The sequence below is a fragment of the Ailuropoda melanoleuca genome, chromosome 11 (assembly GCF_002007445.2).
Source record: "Ailuropoda melanoleuca isolate Jingjing chromosome 11, ASM200744v2, whole genome shotgun sequence".
NCBI lineage: Eukaryota > Metazoa > Chordata > Mammalia > Carnivora > Ursidae > Ailuropoda > Ailuropoda melanoleuca.
In genome coordinates this window covers 45,023,099-45,048,416 of record NC_048228.1, presented here as the reverse complement: position 1 = coordinate 45,048,416, position 25,318 = coordinate 45,023,099, and the positions used below count along the sequence as shown (strand labels likewise).

The window sequence follows — 25,318 nt, the reverse complement described above, 5'->3', positions numbered from 1 at the left end:
TCTTGAACTCAAGTTCAAGTCCAGTGCTGTTTCTACTACTCCACTAGGCCAGAGCTTTTGCAGTACTTCCTTTCATTAAACTGTTTTCCATGGATTATGTTTATTTTTATTTTTCATTATAGTTTGGGAATGAATGAAACAGATGCTTTTTTTTTTTTTTACCAAGAACATTCCTTTCAGCCTCACTGTGTTGTCTCACTCAGACTCAATTATTTCCCCTCAATTTTGACCTCCCAGATCCCAGAAAGGATGGGCACGAACTTGAGAGATGTTTCAAATCTGCAGTCGGCCATGTCCCTGTCTCTGTTTTTGCTGGTGACTATTAGGGCTCCATGGGACCTTAGCCAGAGTCTGGTTTTATCTTCTCTCTTTGCAGATGAGAAACCAGATGCAGAAAGACTGGTTTTCTCAAGGCCACACAACCAGTCAGGAGTGCACTTGGGTTGGCTCTGCCATATCTGGCCAGCTCCCTAACACGCATGGGAGATGCTCTGGGAGCCACTTCCCCTTGGCTCCCCTCACCTGGATGCATGGGTGGATGTGTCTGAAATAAGCCTTGTAGGACACGGGAGATTAAGGACAGGGCATCCCCTTACTTTAAACTGATCCTCTCAAAAAAATGTAGCAACCTCTCCAGGGCCACTTTGGATAGTCTTGGGAGATACGTCCCAGGGTTACTTTCTTCCCTTAGATGCTGCTGAGAACTGCAGGGAATGTTAACATGGAAAACTCTAGAGTGATCTAACCTCCTTCCACTCCTTCAACAAATCATCCCAGTTCTCATTCATGGGCACTGCTGCAGATAAATACATGGTTCTTGGGTTCAGAAGAGTGAGGTTCTGGATTTATTTGGACTAGATGGGGAATATCCTCCTTTTGTGAGAAGGCTTCAAATAGTTCTTTCCAAATGTAGCCTTTCCTATTAACGGGAAAGCAATAAGATTGGTACAGTTAAGGGTCAAAGAGTCATGGAAATATTCCCAATTGGAAATATTCCCAATCATTTTAGGTCATGTTGATACAAACTCAACTCGGAATGCAGTTACACCCCACCAATACTCCATCAAGCTCTCAGCAACGCATGGCCACAGTATGAAGCAGCTGGTAGATGCTGCAGTCATACCCAGAGGGTCCGATGGCTGGAATCCCACTCAACGGCAGGCAGGCCAAGAAGTCTGTATCTGATGGTAGAGGCACAGGTGCTTGGAGACAAAGGAAGGGAGGCAGCACAAGGGAGAAGCTGAAAGGCAGGACTGGAGGGAGAGCTGAGCCCATCTCCTGTGCCTCTGTCACTCCTAGTGGGGCCCGCTGGGGCTCGGGGAAGGAAGGTGTCCTTCATGCTCTTTTGGGTGACAGGTAGGAGTAGAGGTGCCCATTCGTCAGCTGAAAGCAGCACAGGTGACCATATTGGTGAGTGAGAAGTGGGGAATGACACCGCTGGGGGTTCTGCATTCCACATAAAACTAGCCAATTTTCCCTCTGGCCTAGGGCTGATGGGATACAGGAGGCCTGGTCTTAGGGGCATTGTTAGTCCAGCGAGTCAATCAAATGGAAATCATATGGTCGTCATGGAGCATCACGTACCCTTGAGAGAACATCCTCCGAACAACATTTAAGTACCTGGTCAAGAACACCAACGAATTCATAATCATTTATTGTAAATCACTCATGGTTTATACATTATTAATGGCAAAATAATACTGTTAAACACCTGCCGGATGAAGAACTTCATTATGACGATTTCCTACTGGTATCACTTCTTTTTTCAAAAATTTTCAATTCCTACATCTTTCCTGAAAAGATCTATCTTCAAAGTGCTCCAACATCTTTCTTTTGCTCTAACAAGTAACACAAAGGGCACGCTGTCCCATTAATTCAACATGCTCTTTACAAAGCAACTTAACACACGAAAAATTTTTTAATCCAGAAGCTACTTAATGATCACTTTCTATTTTGCTGCAAAATCAATGAAGGCTGCATGCAGGGGCAACATTAGCAGACACTGAGTTCTAGATAACTCGGTTATTAAGATCTGATGGCCTGGTGTGGAAAATTAATATGCTTATTTAGCAGGAGTCACGAAAGTACATGCATCAGGGGCTGGGATCAATTAGAATATAAATTAGGTGTCTAAACATTTAAATGAGAGCTTAATTTGAGCTTAGTTTTATGTCTGGCACATCTGAGTTACACACCTTTAAAATGACAATAGTGAAGAGCACAAAATCAAACACCTCGATAGGCACTGGTTTATAGGGTCGGCTGGGCGTCATCGGACCACAAAACGAGCTGGGGAGTGGACAGATCTCTTCTGAAGCGAAGACAGTGGAGCATTAATAAGCTGTAAATAGGGCCAAAGAAAAAAAGAGAGAGAGAGCCATTTCCTGTATTGTCATTTTTTTTAAAGTGTTCAATTCTCTGTTTTAAACAACACAACATGCACACAGGCGTGCACACGCAGTAATTACAAAGCAGAAGCATTCTTCAGTTACTTAGACCCTCTCTTTTGTCTTCTACCCTGTCTCTCTGCTCCTTCAGATAATGGGTTTAAAAACAGTGCCGGGTTGACTGGTAGAAAAAGAAAACCAATACTCTCCTGAATCACACCGAGAGAATATTAAGCTTCCTTCATCCTGTCAGGGTCAACATCACGTACAAGCACATAACCATATGTGTTTGACGGACTGTGGCTACAGCGACTAAATCACGTGTTCACACTCTAATGTTAAATCATAGTTATGTCGACGCTAAAAAGTTTTTTCATTGATAGCTGACATTATTTTGAGACAAACAGAAAGTTCCCAAACCACACAGATTCTGTTCCCTCCATACCCTCTACCCCCTCCCACATCCAATGAACAAGAGAACTATAGTAACGAGAACCATGAACTAAGGTGTCAATGGCAGACATGTTGGATGGTGGTTCCATGTTCAAGTGCTGCCATCTCCAGTCTTGGCTTTCCGGGCCTCGATCATCGGCTTGGTTGCCCGTTTGCGGTCAGTGGCCAGCCCCAGCCAACACATGAGGTCAATGAACCAAGTGGTTGGGTTGAAATTTAAGCCAAATTCACTTGCGGAGTAGTCAAAGGGAAAGGTGTGGTGGTAATTGTGGAAGCCTTCACCTGAAAGACAAAGTGGGCATTGAAATAACCCATCTCCACCTCTCTGCACAGATTTATTCCACCCCCCCTCATTTATTGAGGGTCTACCATGTGCAAGACACTATGTCAGGCTCTGTGGGGAGCAGAAGACTTGATGTCTGCCTTTAGGAAAAATTTACTTAGTTGACTAGACTATGAACAGAAAAATAACAAGAAAGTTAATCAGCATAGAGTCACGAGATTAATTTCTCCATATGAATTGTAGATATGCTACCATGATTTTGGAGCTGCACTTTGTAAATGAAATGCTAAATGGCTGATAAAAGGTCCTCATTTTGGTGTTTGTTCATAAAAGGAAAATAGCCTCTGTGAGCTGGAGAGATTAAAGGAAGGCTCTTCAGCAGAGCCGGGAAGACTCAAATGAGCATCTTTCAGATAGGTAAGCAAATGGAGGAGGGGAACTTTACATGTTCCAAATCAGCCTACATATTATTCCATCCCTCCCGGTGAATAGCTTTTCCTCCCTTACTTTTTTTTTTTTTTAATTAAAGTGTTTGAGGAGGGATCTCAGGGCTTCTTTGATTTGACTTTTTTAAACAGCTTTATTGAGATATAGTTCACCATATAATTCATCCATTTGAAGTGCAATTTAATGGCTTTTAGTATTCTCACAGGGTTGTGCATCCATCACCACAGTGAATTTTATAGCATTTTCATTACCTAAAAGAAAGCGCCACATTCCTGAGCTGTCATCCCCTAGCCGTTCCCCCATGCCTCCAGCCCTGCTCTCCTTCTCTGTCATGGTTCATTTTACGTGTCGACCTGCCTGGCCAGAGCTTGCCCAGATGAAACATTGCTACGAGGCGTGTCTGTGCGCGTGTCTCCAGCGGAGATGAGCATTTGAATCAGTGGACTCAGTAAAGCAGATTACCCTCCCCGGTGGGGGTGGGCATCACTCAATCTGTGAAGAGCCTGAACAGAACAAACGGTGGAGGGAGAGGAATTTGCCCTTTTTTCTGACTCACTGACTGAACTGGAACATCTCTCTCGTCTTCTCTGGCCCTCAGACTGGGATTTACATCATCTGTTCCCCTGGTTCTCAGGCCTCCGGACTCTGATTTAATTATACCACTGGCTTTCCTGGGTCTCCAGCTTGCAGAGAGCAGATTGTGGGATTTCTCAGCTCCCATAATCCTGTGAGCCAGCTCCTCATAATAAATCTCTCTCCCCGCTTCCCTGACCCTTCCCCTTCCCCCTCTCTCTATATCTACACACGTGTATATACAGATATCTACATATATACACACACAGAAATAGGATTATCTATTTATAGCCTGCAAATATATACATATGTATATTTTTTTATTTATATAGATATCCTACTGTTTCTGTATATATATGGGGATTTATTATGAGGAACATATAATATGTATATATTACAGTATATACAAAAACTGTATGGTGTATGTATGTAATAGCGTTACATATGTATAGATAGATATATGTGTATATATATGTGTAGTGTGTATGTGTGTGTATACATATATATGTGTGTGTGTATATATGTACTGATTCCATTTCCTAGAGGACCTAATGCAATCTCTATAGACTTGTCTATTCTGAACATTTCATATAAATGAAATCATACAATATGTGATTTTGTGACTGGCATCTTTCACTTAACATAATGTTTTAAAGGTTGTAGCAGGTATCAGTACTTCATTTATTTTTATTGCCAAATACTATTTCATTGTATGGATGTACCCTTTGTATTTATCCATTCATCAACTGATGGACATTTGGATGATTTCCACTTTTTGGCTATTATGAATGATATTGCTATGAATAGTCATAAACAAGTTTTTGTGTGGACATATGTTTTTATTTCTCTTCTGTATAAATCTGGGAGTGGAGTTGCTGGATCATATGGTAAATCTTTTTAACCATTTGAGGTATTGCCAGATTCCTCCTTTACTTCTATTTTTTTTTTTTTTAAGATTTATTTATTTATTTGGGAAAGAGAGAGAGAGCACGGGCAGGGAGGGAGAGAGAACCCTGGATGTACTCCCCACCTACCACACAGTCAGATGTAACAGGAGCCTTCCCAGGACCTTAATGAAGAAAACTGACTAGGAGCCCGCTGTTGACCTGGGCAGCCTGAAAACTAATACCCCGCTCTTCAGGGCCTGTGCCATGGCCACAGTCCTTGGGTTTTCTGGCCCACTGTTCCTACATAAGATGTAAGTCCATCTCTTCCCCCCTTTATCTTCTGAAGAGCTGCAGTGGGGGAGCCACATCCAGTGTTGACTCTGAGAGCAAACAGGAGAGGGCACATGGGTCGCTCAGTCTGTTAAGCGCAACTCTTGATTTGGGGTCAGCTCATGATCTTGGGGTCATGGGATCGAGCCCTGCATTGGGCTCAGTGCTCAGCACGGAGTCTGCTGGAGATTCTCTCTCTCCCTCTCTCTCTGCTCCTCCCCCAGCTCGCTCTCTTTCTCTTCCTCTCTCTCTCTCAAAATAAATAGGAAACAAAGGTGAAGGGTGAGGAGGAGGAAGTAGTAGAAGCATCAGAAACTCTTTCCCAGGGGCGCCTGGGTGGCACAGCAGTTAAGCGTCTGCCTTTGGCTCAGGGCGTGATCCCGGCGTTCTGGGATCGAGCCCCACATCAGGCTCCTCTGCTATGAGCCTGCTTCTTCCTCTCCCACTCCCCCTGCTTGTGTTCCCTCTCTCACTGGCTGTTTCTATCTCTGTCAAATAAATAAATAAAATCTTAAAAAAAAAAAAAAAAGAAAGAAACTCTTTCCCAGACACTTTTCTCTCTGCGTAGCCAGTGTTCCCACAGCTGAATTTGGTGTTTATTCCATCTTGGATCGCTCTTGTCCACACAGGATCCCTGGGGTCTTAATAAGTGCATGACCTAACGATGCGGTGGCCGAAACTCCTTGCTAGGGGTGCAGAGGCCGTGCTCCTTAACTGTAGGACCTTCCTTTGCTGGTGTGATCTCCAGGCTCAAGGCTCAGCTTACCAAGAAGCCCCGGTTGCCTCCATAAGGCTATGGCTAAGGTTTATTATTACTTACTGCGTGCCAGCCACAGTGAGGGCTTTAACGGGTATTAACACCTATAATCCCCACATCTCTGAGCTAGGTGCTATAATTATCCCCATTTTAAAAACAAGGATGTCAACGTAGAGAAGGGACAGGCAACTTGCTTAAGACCACAAAGCTAGGAATAAAAACAACGTTACTGAGGCTTCTTTCATGATAAGCACTGCTGCAAAGACTATGAATTAGCTCACCTAACCCTCCCATGACCCCAGGAGCAGGTAAATGCTATTATCATCTTCGCTTGACAGAGAAAGACACAAGGTGTGGAGGAACCAGATAACCTGCCCGGAGAGTAAGTGGAGGAACCAAAATTCAACCAGACTCGTCAGAATCCAGAGGCCTCACTCTTAACCATCTTGTGGCACCATGAGATGACACACTCTTGTTTCTTCCCATCTCTCTGTTTCAAGGCCTTTTTTTCTTATGGTCAGTCAAATGATTGGACAGCAGAGGCTAGAATGGTCAAGGCAGTTTGAAAGAAAAGTCAGCTGCTATGCCTCCTTTAGGAACATTTCCATAGTAAAAATAAATAGCTACAAATTATTGATCACTTACTATATGACAGACATTGTCCTAAGCCATGTACATATAGTAGCTTACTTAATCTTCATGACATCCCTATGAAGTAGGCATCACGACTCCCATTTCACAGATGAGAAAACTCTAAATCAGAGAGATTAGGTGACTTGTCCAAGAGCCAGGATTCTAACACCAAAGCCCAAGTTCATCCCACCTGACTCCCTTCCACTGCCTCTCGTTACAGATTCCAGGAAACCATTGGAAAGCCAAGAAAATCCGAGCTGCTGTACTTCCCGTTGGCTCTCACCCCTACTCACCAATGGCACCCAGAGTGACGAGTGGGTTCTGCCGAGGGCTGATGTGCTTGTCGTAGGGCCGGTTTCCATACATGTGGGCAGCACTGTTGACCAGCCAGGTGATGTTGAGGGAGATGGTATAGCGGAGGATGGAAGCCAAGAAGTAGGAATTCCAGAGACTCTCCCCCCAGACGCACCAGGGCACCAGCGTGGGGATCATGAAGCACATGAGCACCACGGTGATCTTATAATACCTGGAAGGCAGAATGGTACGCTAGCGTTGGGCCCCTGTTGACAGTGCAGGGACAGGCTGAGCAAGCTACAGGAAAAGTCAGGAAATGTGCCAGTCGGCTCCTTCAATTCTTTCTGTATAGGGAACCCCCTGTTGTGTGTCACTCTGAACAGAGGTCACCAACCCATGTACCTACAAGGGCTAGGCAGGTAATCCAAAGTGGATTTAGGTTGGGTAGAATGTTCTGGGAGGTGGTAGGGCCTGTAGCATACTTCCAAAAAATTTCAATAGCAAACAATCCCATGTAGTGCTGGTGAGACCCATGTATCTCGGAGCTACATTTCTCCTACAGGTCACCAGTTTGACAGTTCATCCCTACTTTTTTCACCTGTCAATCAAATGGATAATCAGATTTTCTCCAATGATTTCAAGAAACATGTATTTCTTGAATAATTTCCAGACACACAATTCCTTGCTAACTTAGCTTGGTACAAAGGTAAACAGTCCAATCCCCTCTCAAAAATGTTCTCTGTTCATTGGAGATTCCATTCCAAGCCAGCATAAACAAATAAACAATAAGGCTAGTCACAAGCATGGCCACATAAAAAGTCATCTTTACAAAGAAACCATCAGTAGTTTGACTGTCAGACCCATGTACCCAGCAAATATTTACTGGGCACTTACTGTATGTCAGGCCCTGAGTGCTGGTGATACAAAGACAAATTCGACCCAGTCCCCGCCCAGGGCTTCAGTCAGGTGGAACCACTGTTTCCCACCCTCTGGCCATGTGCCTCTGTGCAGGGACAGGAAAGGGACTGTGCTATGAGTTCATAGCTCTTTCCTCCCTGGCCTCACACTGCCTGATCAAGCTTCCTGAAGGCCTCTGTTAAGATGCGTATGTATGAAATGGGAGATGACACAGTGTGAGGGAATGACATTCAGGAGGTGGAAGACTTGAACTTGAGTCTAGATCTGATTCTGAATGTTGAACCAGCTGTTTTCTTTCTTTCACTCTCCTCTTGCACATAGTTAGCTGATTCCCCTAAGAGCAGAGGATGAGGCAAGGGTGTATGTGTGGGTAGTCTATTTTGGGAAGAGTGAGTCAGGGAGGGAGGGAACACCAAGCTAGGGGCACTCATGCTTTGGACACCTGAACTTGGACCTTGATGGGACAGATTACACCTGAGAGTTATTCTCTCAAGCAATGGAGAGAGAAAGAAGGGGCTATTTTGCCCTTGCTTCCAACTCCCTCCTGGTCAAGAGATGTCATGTGGGATATCAGCTCCCTCACCCTTCCAAGTTTGCTTGGGTCAGGATGGCTGAGTGCATTTCTGGAAGCATCTCAGGTGGAGGTGGCAAAGAAACCAGGCAGCAAGTAAGAAATGAGCCGTCCAGCTGGGCAAGGTGCTGTTGGGTTACGCCTGAGCCAGCAGGTGGCTGCAGCAACAGCTGGAGTGAAAAGATGGGCTGAGAGTAGGAGGTGTGGCATGAGAGGGTTCCAGCACAGGTAGTGATTATAATACCTCCAAGGGCACTTGTGAGGATCTAATAAGTAATGTATACTATGTGCCTATTATGTCACAGCTATTCTGAGACCTTTCCCTGTACTGGCTCACTTAATTCTAATAAAAACTATAGGAGGAAGCGACCATTATTATCACCGTTTTACAAAGCAACAGAAAGGTTATGTAGTTGGGCCAAGGTTACAAGTCTAAGATGTAGTAGGACCAACTGAGGGCCTCAGAGGGGAGGGGGGTGGGGGAATGGGATAGACCGGTGATGGGTAGTAAGGAGGGCATGTATTGCATGGTGCACTGGGTGTTATACGGCAACTAATGAATCATCGAACTTTGCATCAGAAACCACGGATGTACTGTATGGTGACTAACATAATATAATAAAAAAAAATTAAAAAAAAAAGATGTAGTAAGACCAAGATTCAGATTCAGGCAGAATCATTTCAGAGACTATCATCCACTTTGGTGCTGCTATCTTGTATCCCAGTGACTTGAAAATGGGTGCTGATGGGTTCACCTGTTGCCCAATAAAAAACAAATTTTATGGGAACTGACACTTATGTGCAGCTAGCAATCTGCAAAACACACTTACATACATGATTTGCACATGGAATCATGTAAGTGGAAAGAGGGTGCTTGGGAGGCCAGATGAGTGGGCTGTAGCTAGAGGGGCAAAGACAACAGACAGTGAAGGGACTGGTGCTCTTACATTGGGCTCCCTGGAGTCACATGCAGAAGGCTTTTTGAGACTCTTTAAAAAAAAAAGATTTTATTTATTTATTTGAGAGAGAGAGCATGGGTGGGGGCAGAGGGACAAACAGACTCCCTGGTGAGTGGGGAGCCCAATGCGGGGCTCCATCCTAGGCTCCCGAGATCATGACCTGAGCCAAAGGAGACACTTAACCGGCTAAGCCACCCCGGAGCCCCGAGACTGCTCTTGAGAGATACTTGTAAGGAAGGGAGAAGGCAGGTTGGCCCGAGGCAGAAGCTCACCTACAATGGGTTTTGGCTGATCCAAAGGGAACCTGTGGGGCTGGATGTCCCTTTAGAGTTGTCCCAAACTGATAGGTGTCCCTGCATCATTGAGCCTTTGGCCTCGAGGTGCACCCTGGGAGGGGTGAACCCTGGGACAGAGCAGTTCCATGTGGGCAAGGACAGCAGCTGCAGGCTGGGAGCATCAGCTGAGGAGGGGATCTGGGAGAAGCACGCAGCCACTGGCCAAGGCGCTGGGAATTGGTGGCGAGTGTGTGAAGGGGGGGGGGTGTTCTGAAGGGAAAATGGAAGAGGTGCCCAGAGCCGTGGGTCTACTGCTGCTCCTTGTGTGCCCCTCGGAGGTGGAAAGGAGGCAGCTGTACGTTGCCAACAGAAGGCGTTTTGCAACTTAAGAAGTTTCTTCCGTTCCTCCACTCTCTGGGTCACAGTCCAGTACCTTTGACAAGAGCCTGTCCTGGGACACCTGGATGGCTCAGTTGGTTAAGCATCTGCCTTTGGCTTAGGTTATGATCTTGGGGTCCTGGAATTGAGCCCCCGTTCGGGCTCCTGACTCCCCCTCCCCCACTCATGGTCTCCCTCTCTCTCTCTCTCAAAATAAAGAAATAAATAAAATCTTTTAAAAAAAAAAGAAAAAAGCCTCTCCTAGTCCTGATCTGAGTCATTGTCTTGGCCCCTCATTTTGCTCCTGGAAAGAAGGAGAAAGAAAACACACATGTTGAGGGGTTACTCTAAGATGGGTACCAGGCTAAGCATCTCACAGGCCTTCTTTCACTTACTCCTCCCAGCAGTCTTCGGATAGACAGTGAGGACTCCAGGGCTTAGGGCTTAGGGAGGTGCCATGGTTCCCTCAGGAAGAGGCCCTCGCTCTGGCTCTCCGCTCTGCCCCAAACCTCTGGAATCCGCAGCTCACAGGACTCCACTTCCACTCGCGCCCTGCCCCTGCCTAATTCATCCAAACTTCTTAGGGAAGCCACCTGCCAGCCTGGGCTCTGGCTCTAATGGCTCTGCTGTGGAGGGAGAGCCCCAGCAAAGGAGCTTCCCAAGTGGGAGGAGAAAAAAGCCTGGGCTTCACCCCCTAGCATCACCCCTGTCTGGCCGAATGTCCTCTTCCTGAAAGAAAGACACTCTTTAGAAATCATTGCAATAAAGCATTAGCATATTTAATTATAGGGCTATTCTCGGATTGCTCTTCCTGTATTCTGCTAGGATTCCTCGTTGGGTGTTCATTGGAATGAATGGAAGAGGAAGAGATTTTTAGGGGCCACAGAGGGTCTGTGTGGGGCTGCCAGTGTCATGGGCCGTGATGCTGATCTCTGCATCCAAAATTCTCCCCAGCCATCAAACGGACTCGACATATCCTCCCGTTTGCTGAGGACCCTTCCTCTTCCGCCTATTTGCTTCCAGCAGCTTAACTACAGTCACTTGCCTTTTTGCTTCAGAGCAAGTGTGGAGATGGCTCCCTGGCTTCCTTGTTTAATGACACTCAAATCTGAACCCCTAGCCAAGGGCCCACCAGCAAGTCCATGAGGCCTCCAGCTCCTAGTCCTTCCTCATCTGAGGGATTTCCTTTCTTCAGCTGCGGTAGGGAGGAGGTTTAGAGGGGCCACTGACCTGGCTCTGTGTTGTCGCTAAATGGGTTTTTTATGTTGTAAAGCGTCATAGAACGGTAAACTACCAACTCCGCCACTTCCTAGCTGTGTTATCTTGAGTGAATGGTTTAATTGCACTGAGCCCCAGGTTTCTCTTCTGTAAAATGTGGTATTAACAAATTTATTGGGTCCCTACTATGTATATGCCAGTAGTATCCTGGTACTGGAGATACAAAGCGAACAAATCAGACAAAAATCCCTGCTCCTGGGGAGCAGGGGTATTCTGGTAGGAAGATTTGATAAGTATAAATATCATGTATATACTACACAAAAATTTATATATATGTATTTTCTGGTAGGGAAGAAGGCTAGTAAACAATATCTAGATCATGTTAGTGGCAAATAGTGAGATGATAATAATAAAGCAGAAAAGGAATATGAAGTCAAGGGCAGGTGCTGAAATCTAAAATACGGTGTCTAAGGAAGGACTTAGTGATATTATAGCTTTTGAGTAAAGATGTGAAAGAAGTGAGAAGTTAGTCGTGTGGCTAAATGGGGCCGAAGTTACCAGGCAGAGCAAACCACAAGCACAAAGACCCCACAGCAGGAGTGTTCCCGGCATATTCAGGGACAAGCAGGGCAGTTGAGGCTGAAGCAGGTGAACAAAGGGAGAATGTAGGAGATGAGAGAAAAATGGTAGGTCGAGTCACAGAACAGCTGGTGGGTCATCATAAGGGTTTCAGCTTTACTCTGAGTGAGATGGAGCCTTGGGCATGTTTGCCTCAAAGGAGTGGGGTGATCTGACTTACATCTTAGCAGGGTCACCCTGAGTGTTGTGTGGAGAATGGACTGTGGGGGAAGGGGTAGAAGCAGGGGGAGCAATTAGGACACTGCTACAAAATCTGGGCACAAGAGGACATTGGCTTGGACCAGGACGGGGGTGGTGGGTGTGAGAAAGGGTCAAGTTCTGAATAGATTTTGGAAAATAGAGTGACAGGACTTGTTACCAGACCAGCTTGTGGAGAGAAAGGAGTCAAGGATGACACTAAGGATAGAGATGTCATTCGCTGACATGAGGAAGGCTGGAGGGGGAGCTGTTTCGAGCAGCACATGAGGAGCTCAATCTTAGACATGTCAGGGGGGAAATGCCCATTACACATTCAAGGGGCAATGTCAAGACCTTGACGTACAGGTCTAGAAATTAGAGGTGCTCTAGAGAGAGGTTTGATGGGAACAGAAATTTGGAACTCATCATCATATTACTGTGCGACACTCACATTCGTACATTTTTTCAACTGAGTTCCACAATAGTCCTGTGAGGTACTTACTATAACCTCACTTTGTAGGACCTTTCTGGAGCTCCAGAGAGGTCATGGGACTTCCTCAAGGCCATACTGGTTGTACAAAGCATAGGCAGGCTTAAAATACAGTGCATATAACCTGCTACTTCCTTGGCTTACCAAGAACAGGGCACAGGGGGTAGGTGAACTTACCCAGAAGTAAACCAGGCTGGGGCGTGTGACCTAGCCATTGCTCTAAGAGTTGCACATATCCGAATAAAAATATTCTCACCTCAAGATCGGAATGCTACGCTCCAGCTGGACTGAACTTCCCATTCCTCAGGCATCACCTTCTGTCTCCTGTGTCTATGTCTGTGGCCTGGCTTACTTGACGTTTCCAAATATCAGTCTACATATCACCTCCTCCGGGGGGATTGCCTCTGTCCAGCAGGGCAGGCCCTGTCCAGTGTTCCTGCTGCACGTTGTACTTCTCAGCTCTCATACTTGTTGGCTTAGTGGGTGGCCTCAACCCTGACTGCACATTCGAATAAACTAGGTGAACAGTTAAAAATGACTGATGTGGGGACCCACTGAAGACTGGCTCAATTGAATCGGAACTTCTGTTCTGGGCGCTGATATTTTTAAAGCCTCTCCATGGCAGACATTGAAGGTAGCCTCCCTATAATCCTCCCCCATCCTCTCTTTCTTGCTGGGATGCTCTGAGTTTGTTCAGATATCCAGCTGTTCTCTCTGCAAACATATCTTTCAGGGAATGTGGACTCTATCCATGATGTGAGTCCTGTTTGGTTTGAAGCAATCAACGGTGATCTCATTCACATTCCCAATAATTAATTAAGGAATTGGTCAATAGTGGTCAATAAGATATGAAGGGAAAATGGGTATAATTTTTAAAAAGGGAAAGAACAAATGTTGGTAAAGATGTAGAGAAATTGGAACCTTCATGCTTTGCTGCTGGGAATGTCAAATGGTGCAGCTGTTACCAAAAACAGTTTCTTAAAAGATTAAACATCAAATTATCATATGACCCAGCAATTCAATTCCTAAGCATATGTTCAGAAGAATGGAAAGCAGGGACTTGAACATATATTTGTATACCAATGTTAATAGAAGCGTTATCCACAGTAGCCCTTGGGTGGAAACAGCCCAAGTGCCCATTAACAGATGAATGGATAAACAAAATTGTGTGTGCATGTGTATATATATACATATATATAATACGTATATGTGTGTCTATATGTGTGTATATATATAATGGAATATTATTCTACCATAAAAAGGAACACAATTTTTATATATGCTATAACACTCATGGATGGACCTTGGAAACATGCTTAGTGAAATAAATCAGACACAGAGGGCAAATATTGTTTATAATTCCACTTACATGAGGTACCTAGAATAGGCAAATTCATGAAGACAGAAGGTAGGATAGTTGTCACTAGGAGCTGGAGGGAAACCCCTGTTTAATGGGTATAGAGCTTTTGTTGGGAATGATGAAAAAGGTTTAGGTATAGATATTGGTGATAGTTATGCAACACTGGGAATGTACTTAAAGCCGCAGAATTGCACACTTATGGTTAAAATGATAAATACTCTGTTGTGTATATTTTGCCACAATAAAAAAGAGCGAGAAGAGGGAATGTTTTCTCGACCACAGAAAGTCCACACGGGCAGAGGTGGCTTCTCTTTTTTCACAGTGACCCCAGGACCTGCTACGGCCATCTGTGACCGTGAAGGAAGAAGACTGAGAAACAAAACCGACTCCTTAGGTTGACAGAGCAGAAAGATGGAAGCGTCCTTGAATGAGCTACAGAGCTAACCAACCCCAGAGTGGCTTTATCACTGGCATCTTACTCTGGGATGAGCCAGTTGCATCAGGACCTTCTGTGGAGTAGCTGAGTGCTATCTAGTATACTGTGCTGGATGCTGACGTGCCATCTGGACCCCCTCTCAGGGGACAGTCACTGGCAGTGCTGCTTCCACTGGAGGGAGCAGCCCTGTGCTAGGTCATTCCCTCTCTTAACAGCCCCATCCAGGGACTAACCTTACGTAAGGGGAGTAGTCCATTGCCCAGGCCTGGTCCCACTGCCTCATCCCTCAATGACTCTGAAGAGTCACCCCAACTTCAGAACCCACCGTATGATGGGGCTGAGGCCTTTGATGGCACCAACTCACTTCTTCTGTAAGTGTTGACCCTAAGGACCCTCTCCAGTCCACTTCTGACAACATAATCTCAGCCTTAGAGCCAGCCTCCAGGGTAACCTGTCCTGTGACATGGATATATTGCTGTGACATGGCCAAAAGGGTCCAGCGGAAAGCCACTCTCCAGAGCCTAGCACAGGGGCTCGCACAGAGCAGGTACTCCTACTTATTTGTGGAACAATTAAGTGAATGATTCTTTGGTTAATAAATGACAAGCTCTGGGCTTCTCAGGAAAATAAAAACACTACAGTGACTCAGTAGGACACAGAGCATGAGAGATAAAATGCCAAGGTTTCCAAAAAACACAAACCACACAATAAATGTGCCGCCTGCTTTTAGGTTCCTCATGAGATGCTTATCTCTTGGATTGGTGCCAACACAGGATTGTGAATGTGAAACCAACAACTTGATTAAAGACCTTTGTGAGCATCAGGCCCCAAACTCCAGCTTCCAACAAATTTCACTGTGAGGCTTCATAGCTCTGGTTCAAAAGAATAATTCCTGAGCATGAGCTTCTAGGTCATTCTCGGAGCTGCCAAATATGGCAAAACGTTAGCAATATTTAACAGCCACTCTAACAGGTTTGGTCTTGGTTTGGAATGTGAGTGCCTTCCTCTTTATCTTCCTGTGGATACTCAGACCCTGAGATAGGAGAAGACTCCTAGAATCATCAAGGGAGAAAAAGAAAAGGGTTGGTATGAATCCAAGAATGACCCAAGGAACAGTAGTTCTCCTCCACACATTTGAAACCAGATACCCACGGTTTGATCTGAAACCTGAGAGCCAAAGCACCCAAGCTCTGGAACAGCCTTCTATCGCTCTAAAGTGACAGCTTACAAGAAAAGACCTGCCCCAAATATTGGAAATCTTCCCATTCCCACCACCAGTTCCACAGTGGGAAGATGTTTTTCAGCATTTAGCTCAAGAGAAAAGGTCCATTTACACAATCAAATGCCATCACACACCATGATGCCCCAATCCAAGCAAGTTTCAGTGATAGAAAATGATCAAAGAGATGGGCCCTCATCTTGCAACTTTGTCAATGTTTCGAAGACTATCTTTATTCCAGTAAACTGGATCACAATAAAGAGAACTAAAACATTAAAAAGAGACTGGAGATTTGGGGGCACCTGGGTGGCTCAGTTGGTTGGGCATCTGACTCTTGGTTTCGACTCAGGTCATGATCTCATGGGTCGTGGGATGGAGCCCACATAGGGCTCCGTGCTGGGTGGGAAGTCTGCTTGAGGATGCTTTCCCTCTGCCCCTCCCTCCACTCTCATGCACATGGGAGCACTCTTTCTGTCTCAAATAAATAAATACATCTTTAAAAAAAAAATAGACTCGAGACCAGAAATTTGTTCTATGGAGAAGAAAGGATTCAGGATTTCTTCCTTTTTTCTCTCCCTACCTCCCAAATCTGAGTGTGCTAAGCATCTTCAAACTCTTTTTTCTTCAGATGAACAAGAAATTGCTGTTCTCTGCCTACAAGCATTTCCTATTGCTTGACTAACCCTAAGCACAGCAGTCCAGAGCCAGTGGTATGCGAGATCTCCAGAGGGAGAACTATGAGAGCATGAAGGAAGGCGAAATAATCTTCCCACTGCTGACTTCTGAGGGGGGGTGGCCTGAGGAAATGCGGAAAGAAGTAAACACCAGTGTGGATGAGAGAGAAATTGCAGCCCCACAAATGGATCCTAATGATGAGCGATGAGCTGTCACTGGCATCTTGATTAAACGTGTTTGGTTTTGTGATTTCACTTAACGCCTAGCCAGAAATTCATTTTCCCTACAACTTTTGCATCTCGTAGAGAACCAGGCAAAATCAACTGGATGCTTACTAAACATTCATTTAGAGGACAGATAATATGGTCTGGCAGTTTGTAAATGGAATGGACAGAACTCTCTCTCTGGCATTGCCCAGGAGGTGAAAGATGTGATTCGTCTGGACGCAGATCTGACAATGGAGGCCCCCTGATGGGGAAGCTCTTCGGAATGCTTCAGAAAATCTTCCAGACTCTTCAAATTGTTTGAAAATGGGCTCTGTTGCTGTGCTCTCGATTTTGCCTCTCTGGTGTTGCAGTGGCTTTAAGTGAGAGAGCTCATGATTACTGCATTTGAAGTGTACCCTAAAAGTCTTGATCATTGCAGATTTGGCTTTGACCCTCAATTAGTCTTGACATCACTTCCCCTGTGCTACTTCGTGATAAACATTCCCGTAGAAGAAAATCTTTTAATTGGACTAACTAGTTGCATAATCATCATCTTATGCCTCTCCTCCCCAGTGGAGGAAGCAGAGATGGGGAACGACCGCTCTACGAAAACATCTTTGGAAATTTGCAAGGCAGTGGGGGAAAGACATATTTTTATTTTCTCTCTGCCTTCAGCTGTATTTGCTTTTGAGGTCTGCATGTGGAGGTTAGCTGCATCCATCCCCTTGAATTTAATGTGTCTTCGTACAAACAGCTTGCATCCATTCACCGAGCAGCAGTTTAAAAGATAAACACAATCATTTCAGAATTTCAACAAAAAGAATTATTTGTACCTCACCAACAATGAAGTGCTTAAGGAGGAGACCCAGGCGTGCTGATTGCTAAGAGTAAGGAGGGTTAAAAGGCTTTTTTGCCTTTTTCAAAGCTTTATACGTAGATGGCAAGTTTTTTGTGGGCAGGATTTGCCTTGATCCAAGTCCCATCACCCGCAGTTCCTTGAACACAAAACACTCGTTAACACAGGAGGTGCCCAGTACGCAGCTGGACTGTTGACCTGTGCCACAAGGAGTGAGGGCCACGATCCATCTGTCTTTAGCAAAAGCAATGAAATCAGTTCACTCTCCTAGTGGTTTGATCCTGAGAGCTTCTCTAGTTGTCTCAACACAAGTTTGAGTTGATGAGACTGCTGTTCTGTTCTCTCTCTGGGGCTCTTTGTCTCTGCCTTTGTCTTTCTCGGTCCTTCCTCCCTCCCACTCACCTCTCTCCCCTCCTGGTTAGTTATCCTCAATTGCTCTTGATGAGAAATCGGAACACAGACTAATTCCTGATGGTATATAGAATAGGATGACTAATATGAAGAATTAAAACCACTTACAAAACGATTTTTTAAACAAAGTTGCTGCATTTCCAGTTTCTCTCACCCATACATAAAAGTACATTCCATTTTCATCCTTGCTACCTGAGATTAAGTGAGCATTGCAGGAAAAAACATGACCACTTTTTAAAATCTGGGACCTATGAAATTGTGTGCCAACTCTTTTGTGTATTTCCATTTTGGGGGGTTCAAAGTCCACAGCTTTCATCAAATTCTCAAAGAGATATTCGATTCCCAAGGCCCCAAACATTTGATGTTGTGTGGAACTTTGATTTTCTTTGTTTGCTTTAGGATTTGGCCTAGGATTTAGGTAAGAAAATGTAGTCAATTTAAGGAAGCGTCAATTTAAAGAATTTAAAGGGGCGCCTGGGTGGCTCAGTTGGCTAAGCTTCTGTGGCTCAGGTCATGATCTCAGGGTCCTGGGATCAGCCCTATGTCGGGTCTGCGTCACCCCAGGATGGGCCCCCATGTGGGCTGGGAGTCTGCTTGTCCCTCTCCTCCTCCCTCTGCCTGTCCCCCTGCTTGTGCCCGTGCCCTCTCTCTCTCTTTCTCAAATAAATAAATAAAAATCTTTAAAAAAAATAAAATAAAATAAAGAATTTAAAGAATAGTACTTTTAAAAATGGGATTGCCCTATCTTTTTTGGCAGTAAAATGTTAAGAGGGATTATAGTGATACTAGATATAAGAAAGTGTGTGTGTGTGTGTGTGCGCGCACACGCACTCCCCTGATCATTCTAGCTTATGCATATGTGGACTTTTGCAGAAAGGACAGTCACCAGCTGACAGAGTTCAACTCTCCACCCCACCCAAGGGAGCAAGTTTAATACCAAACTCCAATCAATGATAAGCTGCTCACAGGCAGCCAGTCTCTGTGCAGGAAAGGAACCAACAGAGTCACTTCAGCCCCCTTCATGCCCAATACCACCGGCTGCAGCTGAATTGAGGAGGTAGGCCAAGCATTTTGTTGAGAGTGAATAGGCTGATAAAAACACGGTTTCTTCATTTCATACATGAAAGCCATGACCCTTGAGCACAACACAAGCTTTCTAGCACATTTCCTAAACTCAAGCTGCACCATCCTTACAAAGTTCCTCAGGCCTTCAAAACTCGGCTCAAATTGATTTCTGCTAGAAAGCCTACCCTGATGAACCCCCTTTCAACTATGGTTATTGCATTATTCAACATCCCATCGGTACAACTGTGCTGTAAAGACTCGAGAAGACAATCCTTTTAGATAGTTGAGTTGTCTGACTAGCTGACAGTATACATGTTCAATTACACTGACTTAAAAAAAAATTGTGTGTGGAAATCATTACCCATTTTTCTGCCTTCTTAATCAGTTTATGGAACAAAACTTGACCTTCCTTGATGGTGATGAGTGTCATATCCTGGGTTCCCCAGAAGGCAGGGCTTAAGACAAAAGCTTATATGCTACTATTTTATAAAAGCAGTTCCGTCCAAGGGAAACAGAATGTGGGAGGCAGGGAGGGTGGGGGAGCTGACAGGAGTGTGTGTCACTGAGCCAGCCGCTGCTTGGTATGTCAGCCTGGTGGGACCGTCTTCCAAAAGACCATATGGATGACTGAGCCTCAGAACAGTCCCTCTGGGAGGAGGATGCGGGAAGAATGCGTCTATCAGAAACCCGCTCCCATTGCTCCCCCCCGCCCCCGCCCCCCCCCACACACAAACTTCTGGATTATGAACGTGGCTGGAATCCACATTTCAGGCATGCTTAGTTAGCATTTGACAAACTCTAGTGAGTTCATAAACCAGAGGTCCATTACAGGCTTCAACTATTTTTATCTCTAATCACCCCCAAAGAGTTTGTAATTAAGACGAGAGAAATGAATTTTCACTAGTAAAATCAGTGGTCGAAATACGCGCATTGGCTAGAAATACTCTAGGTACTTCTCGGCAGCCTATATTCCTCAGAGCGAAGGCTTTGCTCCGTCCTGCGCCCAACCACTGACAGAATCGTATTGCTGGATTCTGACAAGAAGGTGATGCTACTGCCCAGTGCCTTCCCTGCGAGGAGCTCACTGACAGGTCCCAAAGGGCAGGAGGCGACATTTCATCAAGCTTCCAGTGCTTCCTGTGGCTGTTTTTGTCCCTAACTGATAACTGCGGCAGAATCTGGTCTGAGGCGGGATTCTGCTGCAGGGAAGAGCCATTTCCTTCCTCCTCCTCTCACACCCGGGGTGGCCAAGGTCAGTGTCCAGCAGACACGGCTGAAGTGGTCTGTTGCACGACCTATGTTTCTGTAGTCCTCTCACCATACCTTTAAGGGCCAGAGGCACCACGAGTCCTGGATAAGATCACGGCTGGTGTGAGGAGACGCTGCGCGAGTGGGCAGTGTGCTCACGGAGCTTCCCTGCCTCACGCTGGGAGGCTGCTAAGCCCTGCTGTGAATGGAGCTACGCCACGGCTGGTGGGCATGTGCAGGAGCCCCTCACTTCAGCACATGAGGGTGTGACAGCCTCATACACAAATTAGCACCCCAAATGCTGGTTCTCTGCTGTGGGTTGTCCAGCACTCCCCATAATCTGGATAGTAAACACACTCCTCAGTCTGAAAAGTATCTTTGGGGGTCCTAGGTGTTCCGTTAGTCTCAGGAAATAGAAAGATGAATGGGACATAGTCACAGTCCTCAAGGAGCTTATGGTCTAATGAGAGAGAGATACAAGTGGATCATTTTAATACAACGTGATAAGCAGCAACATGAGATATGCCCACGAGTCTATGGCCCTGATGAGAAGGGGCGCTTTGCTCACTCTAGGACAACGGATCTCCAACTCTGCTCTCGGGACATTTTATGTATTTTAAATATTATTGAGAGCTCCGAAGAACTTTTGTTTATGTGGGGTACATTTATCAATGTTTACTTTAGGGGAAATTAAAACTGAGAAATGTTTCATTGATTTGTTAAATGTTCAATGTTAATGATATAAAATTACATATAATATATAATATAAAACAGTATCTATAATAAACAAATGCATTTGTTAATATTATAAAAGATGTGGAATTGATTGATTCATTAAAATAATAATAAACCTATTACATGTTAACATAAATAACATTTTTTTGGAAAAATAACTATATTTTCCAAAACAAAAAAAAGTTTTGATGTGAAGATGGTGTCATTTACCATAATTGCACATCTCTAACATCTGGCTTAATAGAAGCAGCTGGATTGACACATCTGCTTCTGCAGTGATTCTGTTGCAATATATTGTTTTCGTGGAAGTCTATGAAGACTGTGCCTCATGCAGATGTGCAGTTAGAAAAGGGAGGACCTCACAGACCTCCTGAAAGGGGCTTAGGGCACCCCCACCCAGAGAGTCCTTGAACTGCTGATCTCAGCTTCCTGGATGTGAGTCTTGAAGAATGAGGAAGAGCTGTCTAGATGAAAAAGAAAATTCTAGATCAGGGCTTCTCCAACTGCGCATCTGAATCACTTGGGGTCTGGGGTGGGGCTTGAATCCTGCATTTCTGATAAGCTTCCAGGTGATACTGACCGGCTGGTCCCAGAACCACACTTTGAGTAGCAAGGACCTAGGCCAGAGAAGATGAGAAGCAAAGGCGGTGTCACAGAGCAGCCTGAAGTGTGAGGGGAATGGCATGGCTTCTAGAGAGTGAAGTACAAGGTGGGAAGTACCAGGACAGAAGGTAAGCAAGCCAGGGAGATAACAGACAGCTGTCACTTTTCGCAAGGGGAAGTCATGAAAAGGTTTTAAGCAGGAGGTGACTCTGGCCCACACGTGAGTAAGCATCATTTCTTATTCTGAATAACTCAGAACTGCAATAAATACGAAACATACACGCAAAGGAAGTGGGTAATAGGATGAAGTGGAGGAAGAAGACAGATAATATTCCCGATACAACATAGCTTACTAGAAAAAGCACGTGTCTTGTTTGGACTTGGACAGAGCTTGCTTAAACTCCTGCTTTGTCAGCTTCTCGAAGGCTGAGATTCCATCACGTGTAAAGATCGGAGAGATCTGAGTTGCACGCACGGAGAATGGTCTGCTACCTTGTGAGTACTCACTGTGCTGAAATCCATATGATAAAGGATGTTATAGAGATAATAAAAAATAACAACTAGAAGCGATTATTGTTATTCTAAGACTAGATACAGGCTTGAAACAAGACACCCAAGCTTATTAGAATTTTGTATTTTCAAGAGCAAAAAGATTCTAAGTGAGAACATGAGGGGAATCACCTAAACGTAAATGGTTTGCCTATTTGCACGTCGGGTAGCGTGAGCTCAGGCTATGCACAGCGATGGAGGGGGCAGGCCGGCAACTGCGGGAGAAGGACCTCAGGTCTCATGGCTGTCATCCTTTCTGGCAAGACAACTGGGACCCAAATTTTCAATACAAAATTTGAATGGCTTAAGTTGTAGTCTCCCCACTCCCCTTTCTCTTGACCTGGTAGTACTTGGTTCAGATAATAATGAGCACAAGCAAAGAGCACAGAGAAAAAGAGTCATGTTTGCATTTTAAATAGAGCCATCCCAGTTTCAAAAATCTCTGTGTGAGCAACCGCATGAGAAGGACTTCCTTCATTTCTATTCCTCTTTTTCTCTGGAAGCCTTTGGCCTTGAAGATCCAGAAATCCCCTCGTCACCACCTGGGATTCTGAGACTCTCCATAACTCATCCTTGCCCTGAATCATCAGTTATTAAATTCCAGATGATGCATTGCTTTCTCAATCCCCTAAAACAAATATTGGCTCTCCGATTGTAAATGAACGTTTTCATTATCCTAAACAACAGGTTCTTAGTTGGACAGAATTTGAAAGGCTGTTCATTTATCTTGAAATACATGTAGATATATGGGGTTTGTCTAAATCTCTTGATAGTTAGGACATCTGAGTAATTGTTTTTCTTTATTTTAAAATGAAAGACAAGATAAGAGTAGGTTTATAAGAGAACGCCAAGTGTCAGAAGAGATAGCACACTTCAGTTGAGTCAATGAGCGTGTTTTGACAAATCACATTATCTCAGCACTAAGAGTCTTTGTATCTGTGTGACAGAATTGTTTTGTTTTATATGAAAATAGGCAGTGTGAGGAGAAATAAGTGACTTGGACAGGGAGACAGTTCAAAGCTGATTTCTGACAAGGATTTCCTCAGCCAGTGCTCTGACAGTAATTTCTTTGATTTTTCTTTAACCAGGAATTCATCCTTCTTAATCTTCGTAATTTCAGTATTTTAGACTAAGAATTTGACTCTTAGAACATCCTTTGCATCAAGGTATGCTCCCCAGGAAGGGAGCATTCGCCTATGCTCCTGTTCGTTCATTCATTCATTTATTTTTTAATTTTCTGAATCCGTGGAAGCATTTCTTTGAGAAAATCAAGGAGGGAGGAAGGTGAGTTTTTAATCTCTAAGACTGATTAAGTCAGCTGTCTTGCTGGGGCTTCTCCGTTGGAGCCCTCTGCCTCTGAGCAACCACTTCCATGACATCCTTTCCAGATGTGGCGCCTGCGAAAATTCTGGGCACTTTGACAGTTCCCGCCATTCACCTGGGGTATCTAGGGAGGGGAGATGAGGTGTCTGCATATCTACTCCCTGTCCCTCTCACTGGGATAAAAACTCGGCGATGCCTGTCAACAATAACCACAAAAATTGCAGAATGTCAAGGAGTAAACTGAACACAAAACATCTAAGATCTGTATTTAGAAAACTAGGAGCACTGACTGAAGGATGTAAAAGAAATTGTAACAAAGGGATAGACTCTATCCCGGGGGAGAATGAGAGTGTCAGAGAAGGCCGTGAACCATCACTTCATGTGGACCTCAAGGACCTCCTTCTACCCTTCTCTCCTTTACTGTGCTTTCCCTCAGCTGCTTTCATATATGGACTTGGAGGCCTCTGGCTATTTTGTAAGTATGTGTTTTTCTTACCTGTTTTTTTTTTTTTTCTCTTTAGAGAGAGAGCACGAGCAAGGGTGGAAGAGGGTGAGAGGCAGAGGAAGAGGGAGAGTGGGAGAGAGAGAATCTTTTTTTTTTTTTAAGATTTTATTTATTTGAGAGAGGGAGAGTGGGTGCAAGTGGGGTGGAGAGGCAGAGGGAGAAACAGACTCCCCACTGAGCAGGGAGCCCTACGCAGGACTCAATCCCAAGACCCTGGGATCATGACCTGAGCCGAAGGCAGATGCTTAAACCAGTGAGCCACCCAGGCGCCCCGAGAGAGAGAGAGAGAGAGAGAGAGAATCTTAAGCAGACTCTGTTCTAAGCGTGGAGCCCTACTCAGGGCTCAGTCTCACAACCTTGAGATCATGACCTGAATCGAAATCAAGAGTCAGATGCTTAACTGACTGGGGCACCCAGGCACCCCTCTTTTCTTTCCAATTAAATGATATGATTAATAAAAGCCAGGACTATCCCCTTCCGTCCTTTATATCTTCCATATCCCTTAATACAAAAATGCCTCTGCTTACAACTTTTCCATTTAAGGAAGTTTGCAGTACAAACAAAGCAGGGTGGAAAAGGGCTCAACTCTGCCTGCCACCAGCACGGTATTAGCAGCCACAAGCGATCATTGCGCCGCATTGTTCCTTAGTCAGGGGGATGTTAGGTGGATTTGTGCTCAGTTCTGAGCTCTCTTATGAACATCAGTAACATCGTCAGTCTGAAAAGTGTAAAGGTAGTGAGTATATTTAAAATGCTGCAAAAAAGAGACACACGATTATGATGGAAACAAAAGTAGAAATAATTTTTCAAAACTCGAAGTGGTGAGCGAGTGCCTACTGTTGCAGGCTGCTCCTGGCAAGCTGAAAGAATCCTCAAGGCCAAAGACCAAATCACGATCAAAAAGGAAGGAAGGGGGATTGGTGAAATGAAAAAGGCAACTTTGGGGGGTTATGGCTGCATGTTAGCAGCAATGAACGGTATCCCTTGGCCTAAACTCTGTTAATCCTGAAGTCCAGGAGTTTATGGGTGCACTTAAGCCTAAGCATGGTGAAGAGGTAGGTAAGGGTGGCTCCCCAGAGTCAAAGTTGCTGGGGTCAGGGCCCATCCAAATCAGCAAATCTCATCTGGTGGCCAATGAGTGTGCTGTAGCCACAGGAGGTCCACTCTTGGGGAGAAATGTTGAATAGAATGTAAGGAAGAGGAAGGGACGAAGATGGCGGAGGAGTAGGGGACACCTTTTTCAGCCGGTCCCCTGAGTTGAGCNTGAGTTGAGCTGGATAGGTACCAGACCAGCAGGAATATCCACGGAATCAGCCTGAGACGCGGGAAGATACATCTGGATCTCTACAAATGAACATCTCCAGCGCTGAGTACTGAGGTACGAAGCGGGGGAGCCGTGAAACCGCGCACAGATATCGGAAGCTAAACAGAAGGGGGAGGGAGCCGCTGTGTCAGGGC

General features: G+C 45.0%; 1 protein-coding gene across 1 annotated transcript in view; it reads right to left on the bottom strand.

Moving 5' to 3' along the window:
- Positions 1 to 1,624: 1,624 nt before the first annotated feature.
- Positions 1,625 to 25,318, bottom strand: part of SCD5 (stearoyl-CoA desaturase 5) — a gene marked incomplete at its 5' end in the record, with an annotated part of 142,778 nt that continues 119,084 nt past the window's right edge. Inside the window, 2 exons of the mRNA XM_034670941.1 lie at positions 1,625 to 3,122; positions 7,044 to 7,276. Coding sequence (XP_034526832.1) covers positions 2,932 to 3,122; positions 7,044 to 7,276 — 424 coding nt within the window. The remainder of the gene's footprint in view (positions 3,123 to 7,043; positions 7,277 to 25,318) is intronic.